General features: G+C 43.6%; 1 protein-coding gene across 1 annotated transcript in view; it reads left to right on the top strand.

Annotated features, from left to right (window-relative positions):
• Positions 1–18,235, top strand: part of NIPA1 (NIPA magnesium transporter 1) — a 90,827-nt gene extending 72,592 nt beyond the window's left edge. The window contains exon 5 of the mRNA XM_086934189.1: positions 16,078–18,235. Within this exon, the coding sequence (XP_086790315.1) occupies positions 16,078–16,589 (512 nt within the window). The 3' untranslated portion in view covers positions 16,590–18,235. The remainder of the gene's footprint in view (positions 1–16,077) is intronic.
• The last annotated feature ends 223 nt before the right edge of the window (positions 18,236–18,458 follow it).

Genomic DNA, 18,458 nt, shown 5'->3' on the forward strand with positions numbered 1-18,458 from the left:
CAATAAAAACCCACCTCCCCCTATCATAGACAATTACGAGAAATCCGCGGCTCCTGCTAGCAAATGCTCCAGCATAGAAGACAAACCGTAATACTCACACCATTTACCCCAAATGTTATGAAATTTCCAAGGTCAGCCCCTAGCGAGGTAGATTGATTCTTCCTGAGACCTCCAAAGTTGGCTGCCCCCAAGCCGCTCGTGTACACACTGCTGGTTCGGTGGGCTTTAATTATTCCCCTAGTGTCCACGCATTAAGCAGTCAGTGCGTGCTGGTGCGCGTGTCCCCCGCCTACGGCTGCGCCTTAAGGTTGTCGTCCTGTCTAGGCTGTTGCAGATTTAAGACACTATTACAGTGGGAGTATTCTGTCGAGAGAGATAAATAGAACGCATTGCAAGGAGGTTGGTTGGTGGACTTTCTGTTTTGTCTGTGTATATTTTTTTTCCTCAAGCCTTTTGCGTGGAGACTTTTTTTTGCGCCATGGCTTATGCAGTAAATTGAAACGCATCTACGCAAATCAGCTACGAGTGGAATGGTTGCTGGTGTATTTCGGAATGCGCCAAAACTTGAGGAGCCAGAAGAGGGCAGCAAAAATCTATTTTTTTGCCTTGCTTGTTATTGACCCACTTATGCCACTAACCATCTGGTAACTTCTTTCGTGTCCCCTCATTAACCTGTAAACAGATCTGTCTGTTTCGTCCATCTTTACCTTGCCGTCTGGACCTCCGTTCCCACGCCCTCCTTTAGTTCGACATACATTATTGAGGCGGATGATGGGGTCTGTCTGCAGACCCTTCTGTTTTTTACTACGCCAATGGTCTTGTGCTGCCCTGAAAGCGGGGTTGGTGGCAGGGGTAGATGCGTTGGGGGCGAGGCGGGGGTTACTAGCCTGTACAACTTTTGGACGACGCTGTCTGTCATAGTCATTCGATAGGAAGAGAGCAGAGGAAACTGTGATTTGGCACTGGGGAAGGACACGAGTGGAAAGTGATTACTGAAGCTGAAATACGAGGAAGGAGTTTTGAGATTCTCGAGTGACTAATTTATAACCATTTGGCAGCGACCTGCAAGTGGTGACATTTTTCAAACATCCATCACTGCAAAGGAACAGGGTGACGATTGCAAATGATAAATGACAGAGGCATATTTCCAGGAAAGCACATCGAAGTAGGTTACTGTTTTTACAATGGCTGTAGTTATATGATAAAGGATCATTTCGATTATTGTCATTATTTATTATTTTTTTAGACCAGTTTTGAATTTTGCAAAAATAAACAGCCAAACATTTCCTTGATTGAGTTTGCTGTCATCCCATAGAATGCAACAGAATGTATCTTTCAGGAATTGGTACATACATGTCGTAATACACTCCGCCATATTCACATCCACATATCTCTCGCCACACAGGTGTCCTCTCAAGTCCTGGCTTGATTGGTATCGTAAGCTACATACCCTCCTGTGTGAATGAATCCGCTGTGTTCCCGCCAGTTCACCCAAATCTTGGTGTGTTTTTGAGGGCAACTCCGAGATTCCTATACTGGTAATTCTAGCGCCATTTTTTGAACCAACCCTTTAGCCCACTGCTTTTAGGATGGGAGAGACAAGTTACCCCATTTCCTCGCGATATCCATCTTAGCCACCACTAGACCCTTGTGAAGAGGGGCCAACTAGTATCTTCTGAGCTCCAGCTAATCAGTCATATGTAGTAGTTTGAGCTTAGGATCATGTTGTGTTGAGTGGCCTACACCTTCTCTGTGGTCCTCATCACTCCGTTCCAGAACTGTTGGATTGTAAATGTAAATGTACATGTATTTATATAGCGCAAATCGCCCACATCGCAGGCATCTATGCGCTTGCTTAGGGAACCCGTCCTGGTATTCCCCTGTGAGATACCCCGGCAGGGTATCCACAAGGTGAAAGCCAGGCATCCCGCCACGAGGGGCCGTTGTGGAGATTAAGCAAGCTATTGCCCAGAGTCGCAGAGTGTGAACCCGTGAGTCGAGTAGGCACCGGAGCGAGAATTATCGAGTCCGTGGAATTATTGAGCCCAACCCCCGTCGAGGCGGGGAATTGAACCCTGGTCCAGGGCCGATCTCAGCTTGCGGGTCTGCCGCCTCTAACCCCTGAGCCACACTTCTCCACTTGAATTGGATTGAAGGGCAGGACAAGATAATGTGGAGGAAATCGCCTTCCGCCGATCTAGATCTGATACAGACAGGGGTAGGGACCCTCCCAAAGTGCCACAGTTGGGCTCAAGTGATATAAATTCTATGAAGGACCCTTTTTTGGATCATTCAAAACTGCACGGCTAAGGCTATCATCCTTGGAGCCATTCTAATACAGTGCCACGCCTCCTCGGAAAGGTTGTCCAGGTCCCTTTTCCAAGCTGTCCACGAGAGAACCGAAGTTTCGGGGGAAATGTTAATGATGGTTTGATAAATCAAAGAGATTTGTTTGCATCATATTTCCCCTTTGAGTAGATGGGCCTCTAGGAGGTTTTGTTCGGGAATGTCAGTCAGGTGCCGGATGTAAGGGTGTAGGGCGTGATGAGCAAAAGAATTGGTGCTAATGCATGCTGAAGGAGGATTGCTAGTGGTCAAAGGAAACCATATCTGTCCTATCCAGCACATCTCCCAGGATAGAAACACCTACCAGATCCCATCTTCGGAATCCTTCAATCGAGGCAACCTCATGCAGCATCATCCCTGTCCATAGCGGTGTCGCCCGAGTGAGACAACCATGCCTGAGAGTCTCAGGCCAGAGTTCCAGAACGTGTCTCATTGCCGGTGGTAGCGACCGTGGGAACCAGGCACCACATAGGCAGTGAAATAAAGTGTGCGTCACCCAACACCCAATGTGGAAGCGAAATAAAATAAACACAGACAATTTGTCACATTTCATAGATAACCTTCTATACGTGATCAAGGAGGTGCAGGCTAAAATAGCAAGATGCTAAAATTACAGAATGTTACCAGGTCTTTCATGCCCGAAAACCACAAAGGCAGGCAGGTTAAACACACCCAAACAGAATACAGTCACAAGGTGATTTCTTTATTGTCATGAACAAATACATTGTGCGTTGTTGGCTGGAAGGTGCAGTAATTACACGAGCATTAAGCGTCTAGCCAATCAAAGTGAAATAACATCTCGTGGTACATACGTTGAGACAGGTAATGTTGTCTACATATCCTGGTGGCTGGGATAATCAAATGTGTCCAGACAGGAGTAACACCATCCCTGTGCAGTCAACTTTCAAAATTTGCTCTTTGCTGTATATGGACATAGATTGACACATTCCTTGCTCGGAAAGTATGACAGCAGCTCCTTACAGGAATTGTACATCTTGTGGTATTTCATTATGTGAGCTAAAAAAATGTAAGTTCAACCTTGGGGCATGTTAAGTCTTCTGTAAGTTCCTCAGGCTAGGCCTTATCATCATAAAGTATCACAGGACAAGACTACAAGAAAAGAACAGACTCAATACAAAATAAACCAGGCTTCGACACCTTCAGTGGCAAAGGCCGGGTTTGACTGGGGAGAATGTAGCCAACAGACTATTATAGATAAATGCGCCGCTCTGTTATAGGAATGCTCATCTGCTGTGCCTGTTACCCATTGTATGGTGATTTTGGCATTTGCTCATAGCAGTTTGAGATGTCCCTCCAGCGCAGAGAAATGAGCGTACAGTAGCTGTAAGTCAGGTGAAGAAGGTTTTCGGTAGGTTGCATGGATAGTGTTGTAATTGGCATAGGAGTCATGGCAGAGAAACCATTTTAAAAATGGCAGCCCTACCCGTTAAAAGACAGTGGGAGTGGTAACCAAAATGCAGTCTGCCTGTAGTCTAGACACTTAGTGTTATATATATATGTTTCTTTCCCAGACCCTCTTCTCATTTTCAGTGTTGCGTAATCTTGAATATTTAAAGCCATGTCTCGATATCCCAAACGATAAGGCTCATTCCATATTAGGTCACCCGAGTCCGCCCTGACAGGGTAGACTGTTAATTTAGGTGTGCTATTGTTTCTTATTTTTTTAACACCTGAAGCTACTTTGAAAGAAAATCATTTCAGTTATCAAAGAGTGATTGCAGATTTAGACTTTAAATGATGGCTATTAAAGTAAGCAAACAAATTCAAGTACAGAGCTTATCAAAAGGAATGCCTGATTGCTAATTTGAAGTTTTTCCTCTCAGGTGAGTGAGGCTAGCAGCGATCAGTGCCCTCTAATGATGGTGACCCTGCTGGTAATTGTAAACCCTGCAGTTATGGATCATAGCCAAAGGTGATAGCCATAATAAGTGAAAGGGTACACCTTGACAATGGAATTACAGCTGTGATCAGGTTTCCAAAATCACACTGTTACCCCTAAAAGGTGCAAGACTAGGATCCGTGAAGAAAAATATCAATCACATCACCCCTGTCCTGAAGCCCAAATTGGCATGCATCATCTCGAAAGCGATCAATTGTAAAATTCATCGTGCCTTGCCTCTGGAGATCCGTGGTGGGAAGAAAACACTAAAAAGTAGAAATAACCGAGGCTAGAAACCTGGAAAAATTGTTTTCAACAAGCTTCATCTCTGCTTCATTCTCTGCTTGTAGAACACGTCTCAAAAATTTGCTTCTGTTGAAATGTAAACTGAAAACAGCTGATCACAAGTCTTCTCACGTCTGGTTTAAGTGCAGTTTTCTATCTGTGATCCTGAAGCAGTGACTTCCAAGGGCCTAGCTTGAATAACCTTAGATTTGCAAGTTAGCTGCCAAGACTTTGAGGATCTTGCGGTAGTTGCAAGAGCACCTCAGCCACCAAGAACCTGAAAAAGAAAAGAAGCACAGCTGACGCCACTAAGGGCCACTCCAAAGGCACAGCTCCAACCTCTGAAGACCCATCCCCATACATTTATAGGGCAACATTTTGAGGCATATCCAATAAGAATTATTTTAAGGTAAGTATTGTGTTAAACTGCAGGTACTCGACGCTCCATATTCCTGGGGAATATTTATGCCATAGGCCTACCCAGGAGGAGCAAGGAGTAGATTTATTGGAGCTCCTAAAGATACTCCTTACTAAACTCTTCTTAGTATAAACTCCTCTCCCCATATTTTACCTTCCTGAAATATTTCCCCTTTAGTGTCATCCCTTTAAGAGGGGGGCGCTGCAGCCTGAGAAAAGTATGGAAGATGAATTCTAACTGTTTAAGTGCAAGACATTGCATTGCTAAAAGAAATTAGGTTATTGGCTGAGGGAGGTGGAAGTCACACTCCGGCAACAACCATTATCCTTGCGGGGGTGAACCACTAAAGTCACTAAATTAACTTGTGCTTAACCTTTTAGTACATGGGTACTCACACATATTTTCCCAGGGGCCGCAACGTTTTGTCTGTGGTGTGAATAAGGACCCATTAATGCCAGCGGGGTGTAAAATTGGTGTAGGAGAAGCAAAGCAGCTCTATCTAGTGGCTGTCTTTACAAATTAAGGTGTTCCTAAAGTTAAGTTGTTTGTTATATACAAGGGAACCCCATACAGTAGAACCTGGGGTAGAATGATAATTTTACAGAACAGTGGTTCGAAGTAGGCCTTATGCGGTCCTTAAAGGAAACGGAGGGTATTAGCGATTATTTAAGAAGTCGCTAGGGAGCAGTGGTAGTAGGAAAAGTTTAGAGTTTTTTATTTTTACTCTTTTCTCGTAGCAATATACATAAATATATATATACACTGTATTGCAGGTGCTCAGGTGAATAGTACGGTGCAGGACGTGACATAAGTGATCAAAGTGAACGAACTGTCACACAACAACAAGGATAAAAACACACAACAATTATATACAATGGTACAAGTGAAATTCCTTGGGTAGGTCGACGGCGTTTCGATCTATATTGTTTTAGATCTTCATCAGGACAGTTGAGCCTCCTGAAACTACAGAAAATTCAATTATACTCTCTTTCTTATATGTACTTTACTGGTGTTCCTACATGTTTGGATCTGACACTGTTTTGGTGCTCCCGGGAAAAATTTAAAAAGAAGAAATGAATTCCCAAGCATGCACATGTTCAATTTACTATGCATGCATTTTTTGTGAGAAGGAATAGTTCGGGGGCAGATGATTTAATCTCACCCAGGTGCGCGGCGTTTTTGCAGGCTTAAGTTATGCGCGCATGAATCCAAAAGAATGGATTGTCACAATTTAAAAAATATATATACCTTGCCAGTGGAGAGGGCAAGGATGGTCATTCGTGCAATACAGCTGGGCGGATGTCGCAGCTTTTCAAGGAATCTGTGGGTAATTTAATTTAATAAGCATGGGTTGGGCTCAGTTGCTGTAATCATTTAATAGATCTTAGCGAATATGGCAGAATTGAGGGGCTAAAGAATAACCATAATCGCTTATTAATCCAGAGACTTACATAAAATTTGTTAGATTCCAGGCTTTAAATGGGGATTCAAGTGGCGATTGTTCACTTCTATGTAGGCAAAAGTCCTACTTGAGCTTATAGAATAAGAGAAAGAAATAACAGTTATTAGGACTTTAGGAGTATTACTAGCCGTAGTTAGAGGGAAGTGGGGGTACTTACTTACAGAAAAATAATCAGGTTAAAACATAATCAGTGTCGGTGCCAAAAGCGCATTCGTCGCTATGGTAGGGAAAGCGCCTGAAACTGAAGAACATTATCGGTCAGTGCATGGCTTAGTTTAGTTAAAAAACGTGGTGATTGTGACCACGTTGTTGGAGATACACTTACGCAAGCAATGTGGGTTCCAAAAGCGCATTCGTCGCTATGGTTGAAGGGGGCGCCTGAAACTGAAAGAACATTACCGGTCAGTGCGTAGCGAGTATAAGTCAATTAGAACCAGCATGGCGAAAAGTGGCCGCGGGGTAGGCGATACACTTACTTAATTGTTGCAGGTCGGTGCGGCAGGAAGGGGGTCCGAGTACCTCTTTTCAGCAGCTCACAACTGAGTGAGCGTCCCTGACTCCATTGTTGGGGGTAGTGCGCGCGCAGGCAGGGAAGCGTGTCTGGGGTGAGCATGCGCGTTAGGGCTTACTCGGATAACTTAAACTCGCATAACTTAAGCCTGCAAAAACGCCGCGCACCTGGGTGAGATTAAATCATCTGCCCCCGAACTATTCCTTCTCACAAAAAATGCATGCATAGTAAATTGAACATGTGCATGCTTGGGAATTCATTTCTTCTTTTTAAATTTTTCCCGGGAGCACCAAAACAGTGTCAGATCCAAACATGTAGGAACACCAGTAAAGTACATATAAGAAAGAGAGTATAATTGAATTTTCTGTAGTTTCAGGAGGCTCAACTGTCCTGATGAAGATCTAAAACAATATAGATCGAAACGCCGTCGACCTACCCAAGGAATTTCACTTGTACCATTGTATATAATTGTTGTGTGTTTTTATCCTTGTTGTTGTGTGACAGTTCGTTCACTTTGATCACTTATGTCACGTCCTGCACCGTACTATTCACCTGAGCACCTGCAATACAGTGTATATATATATTTATGTATATTGTTACGAGAAAAGAGTAAAAATAAAAAACTCTAAACTTTTCCTACTACCACTGCTCCCTAGCGACTTATTAAATACTCGCTAATACCCTCCGTTTCCTTTAAGGGCCGCATAAGGCCTACTTCGAACCACTGTTCTGTAAAATTATTTTCCTAAAGTTAAGGGCCTAGTTTCTTCCTTTCCCTAACTGTAATTAACCTTTAAATACGTGCTTGCTGTATATTTAACTTTTTTCCATGTTAGTGCTGAGTCTAGTAAACAGCAGCTCAGTGCTGGTGCTGCCTACGTGACCACATGTAAAGGCCAGGAGGGCCGTATGCGGGCCCCAGGCCATCCTTTGAGTATCACTGCTCTAGTAACTCAGCACAAACGCAGTAAGGCTTAACATTGAGGCAATGTGTGAAGTTTTTATGCAGCACACAAACGGTGATAGAGTGAAAACACAGCACAAGAAAAACCCCAAACCAATTTAGAAAAGTAGAGTAAATTTTAATAAATAAAATGACACCAAAACAAATTCAATCCAACCAGTAGAACCGGAGTTATGGATATGAAAGCTTTTTACTGAAATCTAGCGCCTGAAAGAGCAAACCTCCAACCGCTGGTATCCGGTCGCACGAGACCAGGGAAAGTCAAAAGCTAAGACTGACTGCTATGCAGTGCAGGTCAGATACATGGAATAACTTGGCCCCAGTCTTGGCATATCTTCAAACTTGAAATAATTTCTGAAGAAAAGTCTAGGAGAAGGTAAAGTTCAGCAGAGCAAGGCAGCAGGTTGTGTCCAAGAAGGAGGCATCGACAAGAAACGACGGGGCGACGTCTCCTTGACGCCGTTGACGACGATGGGTAAAAGTCTAAGTGGGAGAAGCAGGATATCCAGACTGAGGAGGTCACAGTCGTTGATAGGGACAGTCGTTAATGGGGAGCTGGATGCTGTCATTCCTGGTGAAGAGTTTTACCTTTGGACTTAGACAATAGGTCGGATACCATTGCTGAGAGGTCCTGCTGAAAGGGATTCTCTGCTGCAGAGAAAAATATAGTGGGAGCTGTGGCAAGCTCAGGCTGATTGGCGATGCACCTTTGGTGGATCGTCTGGCACGTAGATCCCAGTCTTCTCTCTGTGCGCCATGAAGTTTTTGGTGAAAAATATTCCTACGTTTTAGGGTTAGGCAGGAGCAGTGCCATCAACACCACTTCCAAGGATTCAGAACCTTGAGGCATCGTTTTGGGGATTAAGACTCAATCCAGCAGAGGCCAGGTGCAGGGTTCAAGGCCTCACAATTTTGTTATGCCCCTGTAGCTCACACAGGACCTCACTCGTGGTGGTCCTGGATTGAAGGGGATGGTAATTTCTCCTTTAGGCAGCAAGACAGTCATTCAAGCAGCTGGGCAGTCCTCCGGTGGTGTGGCATTCCTTCATATGTCTTACACAGGTCCAGGTGTGTGCTCAAGGGATTTTCTTAGGGTCCAGTATTTTTACCTGGCTCTGGAAAGGGTCCAAGAAGTTTAGGGTGACAAAATATTGGTGTCAGGGTCCTTTATGTGTGCTGGAGGCAAGCCATTTGAAGTGTAAGTGGGACAGGTTTCAGTTCCCCCCCAGCCATCTTGGCAGGATGACCCATCCTGCTCAAAACCTAATCGATTTTGTGTCACTGTCTGGGAGGAATGTACAAAGTCCAACAGCAGAGCTATTCATAATCATGTGCCCCAGGACACTGGCAGTAGGCACAAATGGTTAGGAAAAAAAAATACCAGCTTTCTAAAAATGGCATTTTCAGAATTGTGATTTAAAATCAAAATGTACCGTTAAAGATTTTAAATTACACTTTTTTTTAAAATCCAAACAGGATATCTCGGTCTATTTCTAATCCAAAGTTAGCTCTTATTAAATGTAATAAGGTAACCCCAGTGTTATTATATGAAAGTGATACAGTAGTGAAAAACCAATGTAGGAGTTTTTCACTACCAGGACATGTAAAACTTGAACACACATGTCCTGCTTTTTAAATACAATGCACCCTGCCCTGTGAACCTTTAGGGCCTACGGCCTACCTTAGGGGTGACTTATCCGTTTTAAAAAGGAAGTTTTAGGCCTAGCAAAATATTTATTTTAACTATATCCCAAGTATCACTGATCACTTGTGACCTGGTTGCACAACAAATGAATTGATCACCGATTTTTCAACACAGTTTAAACAATGAGAAAATCACAATTTTTATTGTTCCTTTCTAGCAGTATTTTTACTTACTCATCGATTTTTGCAATAGTTCAATAATATCAAATTACATAAAAACGTGTTTTGACAGTAAATCTTATACAGAAAAATCACAAGCAAGGCCTATTTCACAAGGCCTAGCTTGAATAACCTTAGATTTGCAGGTTAGCTGACAAGAGTTTGAGGATCTTGCGGTTGTTGCAAGAGCCCTTCAGCCACTAAAAACCTGAAAAAGAAAAGAAGCACAGCTGACACCACTAAGGGCCACTCCAAAGGCACAGCTCCAACCTCTGAAGACCCATCCCCATACATTTATAGGGCAACATTTTGAGGCATATCCGATGAATTATTTTAAGGTAAGTATTGTGTTAAAATAAAGGTACTCTAAGCTCCATATTCCTGGGGAATATTTATGCCATAGCGCTACCCAGGAGGATCAAGGAGTAGATTTATTGGAGATCCTAAAGAGACTCTATACTTTAATCTTCTCAGTGTAAACTCTTCTCCCCATATTTTACCTTCCCGAAATATTTCCCCTTTAGTGTCATCCCTTTAAGAGGTGAGCCGGGCAGCCCTAGAGGGCTCAACTGATGGAAATCTCTTACTGTCCACCTGTGTTTTTGACTAGCCATAATCTGTGCCTTCATGGATGGAGATTGAGCAGAACCATGTGAGTGGTTTTGATCTGCCTGATATAATATGGGATGCCACTCTGGCTGCTAACTGTTCATCCACAAACTTTGTCTGTTCTGGAGGTTGGGCTAAGTTTGAGGCCTGGTGTGTGGAGCATCAAGTCGATCCGCTGCATACTAAACTTTCTCATCTTTTATTTTTCCTGTCTTTGGCTCGGGAAGACCTTGCTGCTGTGACAGTTTAAAGTTATTTGTCAGTCCTTTTGGCCTTTCTACATTTGCCTCATCATCCCTCTTTATTTACTTGACCAGTTATGATTCTTTTTCTGACAAGGCTCACATATCTTTCTTCCTGCACCGTTTTAATGCTGCAGTCGGACCCTAATTTGTTTCTTATCTTCTTCATGTGCACATCTTTTAAGTCTGTTTGCAGCTGATCTTTCAGGCTATTGTCCCTTAGAACTTTCCTTCTCATTGCGATTACTTTGGCATGTTGTGGCTTTCAACTGCAGGTGCCATTAATGCAACTACCATATACCTCCTTTTCTGACAAGTTGATGCTGCAGACTTGGTCACTGTCTCTACCAAAAGTGAGGTCTCCTTTCCATTTGGGGCTGTCCATCATGCACCTTGCTTTCTTCTCTCCACCACATCACTTTTAAGGAGTAGGAGAGGCTTAATCGGTTGGACCTCAAGAGAGACTTTTTTTTATCGATGAGACTCAGGAGCAACAAGTTGCTAACCACATTTTTGTGAGATTCTTTGGTGCTGAAGGAAGGTCAGTCCTGAAACAGACCATATCCAGATGGATATTTATTTCAATACAAATGTGCATTGCATGTTCAAGAAGGAGCCCTCTAAGGGTCTTTGTGGCTCATTCAACTTGAGCTAAGGCTGCCAGGACAGCCTTGGTCAGGTGTATTCCTGTGCAAGACATCTCCTTGGTAGGTACATGGGCGTCCATCCACATCTTTACCGGGTATTACCCCCTTGACTCTCAGGTCAACAGCGAGTGCCATTTTGCCGGCTTGATCGAAGCAGCTCTGTCCTTGCCTTAATCCAACTACAGCACCCACCTGAATATGCCTGTCACTTACAGTTTTCAGTCAGCACCAACCCCAACATTCCATCCATATTATGCTTTATCTTTCAGTATCATGTGGTTATGGGTTTCAATGTGCATTTAAAAAAAAAGTGTATATTCTTTACAGGATAATAAGTGAACTGACAGTCATTTTCTAGATGGCTTCTTTCTCACTTGGAGAGGACAGTTTTGTGGACAAGAAGTCCTTCTATACATGCTTTTGGACTATTTTACAATATTTTCATAGTATCTGTTGAACAAGCCCCAGGAAGGGCCACATGGATATATCCTTAAGGTCTGAGTTTTTTTCTTCTATCTCTGTATGTAGTAACTTTGCTGGAGGTTATATCTGACTTTAGTGTGGCCAGGTATACTGATTTCCAATGGACACCTTCCCATTTTGCTTAAGGGTAGATGATTAGTAAAGTCATCATACCTGATGTATGTGAATTAAAAGAAAAACGAAAACTGAGAAACCACATTGGAAGAAACCAAATCATGGTAAAAAAAAATGTTAAGGAGGGAAAAATCCTATACTACATTAAAATTGGGTGGAGCTAAGGGAGGGCCTTTTTCCATTGTTGGCAAATAAGAGGGGACATGGGGCTTCCCTCTCTGGTACCACTGCTGATGGGGAATGGGTAGTAGACCAAACGAGCTACACACACAGAAGCCGCTAGTTCTATGTACAGCAGATGTATGTAAGAAAAAAAAACGAGGGTCCAAGTTAAGGCATCACAGAAGTGCGAATAGCTAGGTCCAACTAACAGAATCAAATGCCTTATCAATATCTGCTAGCGCAGCTGGACGTCTCAGGTGATCCACGCCCGTTATTGCATTATGAGCACGACAGATGTTGTGGTGCGTAGCACGATGAGGCAAGAAGCCGGCCTGATCCGGCTGCACCGGGTCGGTCATATGGGCATCAATCTATTGGCTAGGGCCTTGCCAGAAGCTTGGCCTCTATATTTAAAAGGAAGATCGGGTGGTATAAGGAGTGGAGGTCCGGGGGATGGTGACCAGGCTTTAGGAACACTACTATCTCAGCATGTTGCCAGCACAAGGGCATGTGCGTGTCTTCCAGCGTGGCCAGGATCGTTTCCAGGTAATGTGTGCCCAGCTGCGGCATATATGCTCTAAAATATTTGCTGGGAAACCCATTTGGGTCCGGAGCTTTTCCCAGAGCCAACTACAATAGAGCTGTTGCCAATTCCTCGACTGTGAGAGAGCATCTAGTGAAGCTCTTGCTGCAGGTCAAAAGCCTTTGGGGTAAATAGTCTATGAACTTCACAACCTTTGCGTTAGACAAGGGACCTCTATTTGCGTATAGGGCACGATGAAAGCCAGTAATACTCTTGACCACTGCAGTTGGATTAATGAGCACCTCACTGTCATCAACGCGAATCGTGGGGATCTGGACTGACACCAGGGCATGCTGACACAGCTGTTGTAATGATTTCCTGGACTTATCTCCCTATTGATAGATCCTGCTCTGAGAGGCCAGCCATGCACACCTAGCCTCTTCCAGCAGCACTCCCTGGTACTGCTGTTGTGCAAGGCCCAATTGTCGGCTCGCCCATCCCCCCTCCTCCTCTCTCCTTAATTTCTCCAACTCCAAAATTCTAGCCTCAATCTGCAAGAGTTTATTTCTGCACTGTTTGCGCTCTGCAGCGCAGAAACTGATATCAACTCTACGTATAGTGGACTTCATTGCCTCCCATAGGATACCCTTGGAGGAAGCAGTCGCCTTGTTGAGGTAGAACTATTCACTCATAGCACGGTGTATAAGTGTTCTATTTGTCAAATGCCAGGGGGAGAGTCGCCAACAAAATGGAGGGCTATGGGGGCCTACCAGGCGCCACAGCGCCATCGAAGAGTGAGCTGAGAGCCCCCTGTGTAGTATTGCAACCTCAGACACTCTGAGTGTGGCCCATTGGCACGAAAATATAGTCCAGCTGGGAGAATGACTGATGTACTGAAAATTAGAAAGTATAGCCTATCTCAGTGGGGTGATAATCCCTCCATGTATCTACCCATCCCACCATGTCCGCTAGCGGTCTCAGGCAGGATTCCAGCATTACTTCCGTCACCCCAGAAACTCTTCACCTATCGCCGTCCGGATTCTTAACATCATTCCACTCTCCACCAATGACCGCCATTCCTACAGCGTGGATTCCCATGTGTCTACAAGGCGATATACAAAAGTTTTACTAAGTGGTGGAGAGGCATATATACTGCCAATAGCTATGGGTTCCCCAAATATGTTCCCCTATGTTTCTACCCAAGGCTTTAGAAGCTGAAAGGGAATTCTTCTGTGACTAGGAATAGCCACTCCCCAGGAGCCCCTCATAAATCCTGTGTTAAAGGTGTGGGCATAACCATAGCGGGTCAGACAGCGAGTTTTAGACCCCTCTTGCCTCGACCTTTAGGTCCTTGGCCTGGTGAAGCACCGAACCCTGCTTCATCTTATCCAGGACCCCAGAACATTCCAACTGACAATATGAAGCCTCCCCAGTGGAACATTAGCATTCACATTGGTCATCTGGCCACAAAATTAACACGTGTTGGACTATCCGTACACAGGGCCACCGCACAAAGAACATCAAAATTCCTCATAAAATAGAAGAAACTGACCATAACTGTGCAACCTCCCCACCACAATACCGCACAAACCATTGAAGCATCTGTCGCACCAACCTCAACAGAGGCTGTATGCAAGCCCTGTTCAATGGATCCCCAAACACCTCATCACCAAATAGTCTTTCTGGAAGGTTCAGGTTGCAACTCTCCAGATGTGCAGCCAATATGGAATGCCATCATACAGAGTATTCAAGCTTGGGCAATTCGACCTCAAGCCCTTCAAAGGAGACCATCCAGGCGCAGCATGCTGTGGACCCCATCCCTACTCCCGGGAATGTCCATTTGTTCCTCATTTCAGGGCCTGGAATGCCATGATGATCGAGATCTATGTTGACGCTTCTCTTTAAGCTTAGTCTGTTGTTGGAGTTGGTCGCTGGAGGATGAATATGAGTCAAGACGTGGTGGTATATGAGGTTTTCCAGGTATCACTTCATCAGTCCAAATGAAAATCTACTCTGGGGTGTCAAAGAATAGAGCGTGTGAGTAATAGTCCTTGTTTTTTCCTTATAGAGACCCCAGAGAAGGGTCCCTGACCCGAAATGCATTGGGTAAATGTGAAGTGAATTTGATTTAACCATGATGATGATATCAAACATGAATAAATAAATGACTAAGAGAAGACAATTATGGGATGACTTGGATGAATTCATTGAGAAACGTTTTGAAATGAATAAATGAGAAATTATGAAATGACCTTTTTAGGCCAAAGTTGAAGAGTGCGCACGACCTCCAAAGGTGGGGAACCTCCACCTTTTCCAGTAATCAGTAATAGATCACCCACAGACATGCTGGGAATAAGAGCATGTAGGAAATTTTAAGATCCAGAAGGCAGGCTTTTGCCTCCATAAAGGACTGGTGCTGCTGCTTGACCATGTTGGGGTTATCCAGGAAGATCATAATGCGATTGGATTCAAAGTAGAGAGTTTTCTGAGATCTTACCAGTTTAAGAATAGTGTCTCAGTCAAGGAAATTGAGAATCTTGGCAATGATAGGTCATAGTCGGGCGCTGGTGGGGGGGGCCTTTTTTTACCAGAGCTATGTGAGCATGTTCAATTATAAAACCGGGGTAGAGAACATCTGGTGGAATCCACCTGGTAATCCAATGGGCTAGGAATTTGCCTATGTCCTCTGCATCGCAGCCCTCTGGAAAGCCACAAAGCGGAGGTTATTTCTGCAGGCCCGTTCCTCAGCATCCTCCACACGCGTTACCAGACCCTTAGTCAATGATTCAAGGATATCCACTTTCTTTCAGAGCATAGTGAAGATATCTTCAATGCTATAGACCTGGGTTTCAGTCACAGTGAGAAGCTCTACTGCATTTGCAGAGATCTAGGCGCAGCTACTTATATCTGATCCCACTGCCCCAATCATGGCATCCAGTAATTGCAGCCAGCAAAGTTGCATTATCTGGTAAAGCACATGGGGCTCCATCAGTATCAGTTGTTTTTCCAGTCCCTGTATATCGGTCCATCGCGCTCTGTTTAGAGGTGGACCCCAAGGGTTTGTCTTTTGTCATTGAGGATGGTCTATTAACTGAGGATCGTCAATGTATACTATTGTGACCCTGGCTCCTTTGCCCCCTCAGGCTGCATATGGCGACTATTCCTGGTAGGTATGTACACACCTGATGATGAATTTGCTCCACAAAACTGTGAGCTTCCCTGCTATCCCACATTTCTTACATTACTTCGTTTATTATGCTGTCTGATTGATACCCAATCATCACCTTCATCCAGCCCACCCCCCCCTACATGGTCTAGGTGAATATATTTCTTTATATAAAGCAGTATAGTATTTCTGTCTTGAACTAAACATATATTGATTTCTGGTCTGTAAGCTTCATATTTCAATCCAAGTACCATAAAAATACCTGGTCTGTACAGAAATTACGATTTGCTTATTCGCTCACACTTCAGAATATTAAAAAACAAATGTATTAACTCTCTTTGATTATCATCTATGGAACTGACTTCATGTTTCCTTTTTTCAGTGTTCCTGGGATACCTCTGTATCATTCTGCTTCTGCTCCTGCTGCTCATCTGCTGGATCGCTCCAGAACACGGATCCTCGAATATCTTAGTTTACATTAGCATCTGCTCCTTGTTGGGCAGCTTCACCGTGCCCAGCTCCAAGGGCATTGGACTGGCAGCTCAAGAGGCTTTCTCAGGGAGCCCATCGAGTGCCCGGGCAATGTATCTCTTCCTCATACTACTCGCCGTGTTGGCTTGCAGCATCCTCATCCAGTTCATTTACATCAACAAGGCCCTTGAGCGCTTTGACACTTGCGTCTTTGGTGTCATCTACTTTGTGATGTTCACGCTGCTGGTTTTGCTGGCCACAGCCATCCTCTTCCGGGAGTGGAGCAAGGTGGGAGTGGTGGATTTCTTGGGCATGGCCTGTGGATTCACTACGGTTATCATTGGAGTGTTTCTGATTCAGATGTTTAAGGACTTCAAGTTCAGCCTTGCAGATTTCAAAAAGTCTGCTCTAAAGACTGATTGAAATGGTGACTCACAACCTCAGTATTACTTATTCAAGTGGAGTATTGGATTTTTGTAATGTGTAATCTTTCCAGGCGAGGAATGGTGTCACTACTACTGTATGCTCTGACATATAAACCTCAAGTGTATTGCTGCCTACAGATTGCTACAATATTAAGATGAGGGAAATTAATTGAAGCTTGGGGGCTGATTAACAAGTAATTGGAAAGTCCTCTGATTTGCAAACCTTGCAGGTCTCAAACTCGCCATGTGTACTTAATGCAAAACCATGCCCTATGTCTGAACAATGTCTGCTGAGTGGATAATCCGAAGGCACAGGGCTACGCAAAATGAGGAAATTGAAATTGTCTTCAAATTTTTGTTATTAATAATAGCGTTTTGTACACATTGTCCTTTCATGCATTCTTAAGCTACCCTCAGGATGTGTGGGACTGTCAGTGATAATCAGGTTAGGGGGTCCAAGACATTGCTCCTCTGATTATGAAGAATGATATCTACAGGCCTTGAAAAAAATGAAGTTGTGTCACTTACTCCTGTGCGAAGGAGAGGTGTACGTTTAAAAGTGCAATCAGCATGGGGAGAGGCATTCCACATGTTTGAGAATACACACATAGAACTTTGTGGGTGTCCAATACTTTTGCAATGACCACTCCTCTGACATTCCCACGGAAACATTAATTTCCTAACCTCTACCTTGCATTTAAGACTACAGAAAATCCAGCCATGCTGCATATATTTATACATCAGGTTGTGCGATTGCTTGTTGCACATGCAGCATATTTTGGCAAGAGAGCTTAGCTTGGGTGTGCGACGAGTCCTCTGAATCGACTCAAGAACGTTATGAAAATGACATGCAGTCGATCTTTCTCATACCTGTGTTCCTTTCAGTGGAACAGGCTCCCGTTTCATATTCGTGCCTGTTCTGATATTGCCTGTTTCGAAAAGCTACTCAAAACCTGTCTCTTTTAACTGTATTTTTTCTTTTCTCTCTGGGTCTGCCCTTTAGCGCCGAGATACCCATGCGGGAGTGATTTGCTGCACTATATTAGGTTTTGATAAAATAACATGCAAGATACTGAACACAAAAGTACAGGGAGCTATTCTTATTAGGGTCTGTGTGAAAAAAAAGGTACAATAGCTAACCAGAACTTGCATTTGTGAAATTCGTTACTACTGATTTAATTTTTTTCAACAGTCCGAAACAGATAGTTATATTAATGTGACATTTCCTGTTTACAGCTGCTTGCCTTTTGACTTGGGGCCTCTGTGTTTCGTAAAGTATATTAGGGATTGGGAAATGCACATTGTGATCAGTAATATGGCATGTTTTCTATAATAGTCAACCTGTATTTTTGTATAGATTCAGCATCAGTAGCTGATTTTACAGTTTGGCTAGAAACATTCACACAAATGCATCACCGCCTTGTCAGTCTTCCTCATCGTAGTCCTTACTGATTGAGGTGAAATCTCGTCTCGGAGAGACACATTTGCCTGTGACCCTACAAACGTCAGTTCTCTCTGCAGAAACTGCATACATGAATTTTCCTTATTTTACATTATTTTTATGAATTTTTTAAGTGTAACATATTGTCAGAGCCATAAGGTGCATTTTATGCATTTATATAAAATATAGAACATCGCAAAACACCTAAAATTCTGTATTTAATGTACAACGCAGCCTTAACTATCAGTCATGATGCTTGCAATATTGTCACTGGATGTGAAGAACAGGCAAATATGGGTGAAAGGCTTGACTGGCGAATGACTATGTGGTTTAAATCAAAGATTGAGTGAGTTCATTGCCAGCGATATTTTGAAAAGGCAAAATCAATCTTTTTTTAAAAAAGTTCACTGGTGGAGCAAAATCAAG

This window comes from Lissotriton vulgaris, chromosome 8 (assembly GCF_964263255.1).
Source record: "Lissotriton vulgaris chromosome 8, aLisVul1.2, whole genome shotgun sequence".
Taxonomy (NCBI): Eukaryota; Metazoa; Chordata; class Amphibia; order Caudata; family Salamandridae; genus Lissotriton; species Lissotriton vulgaris.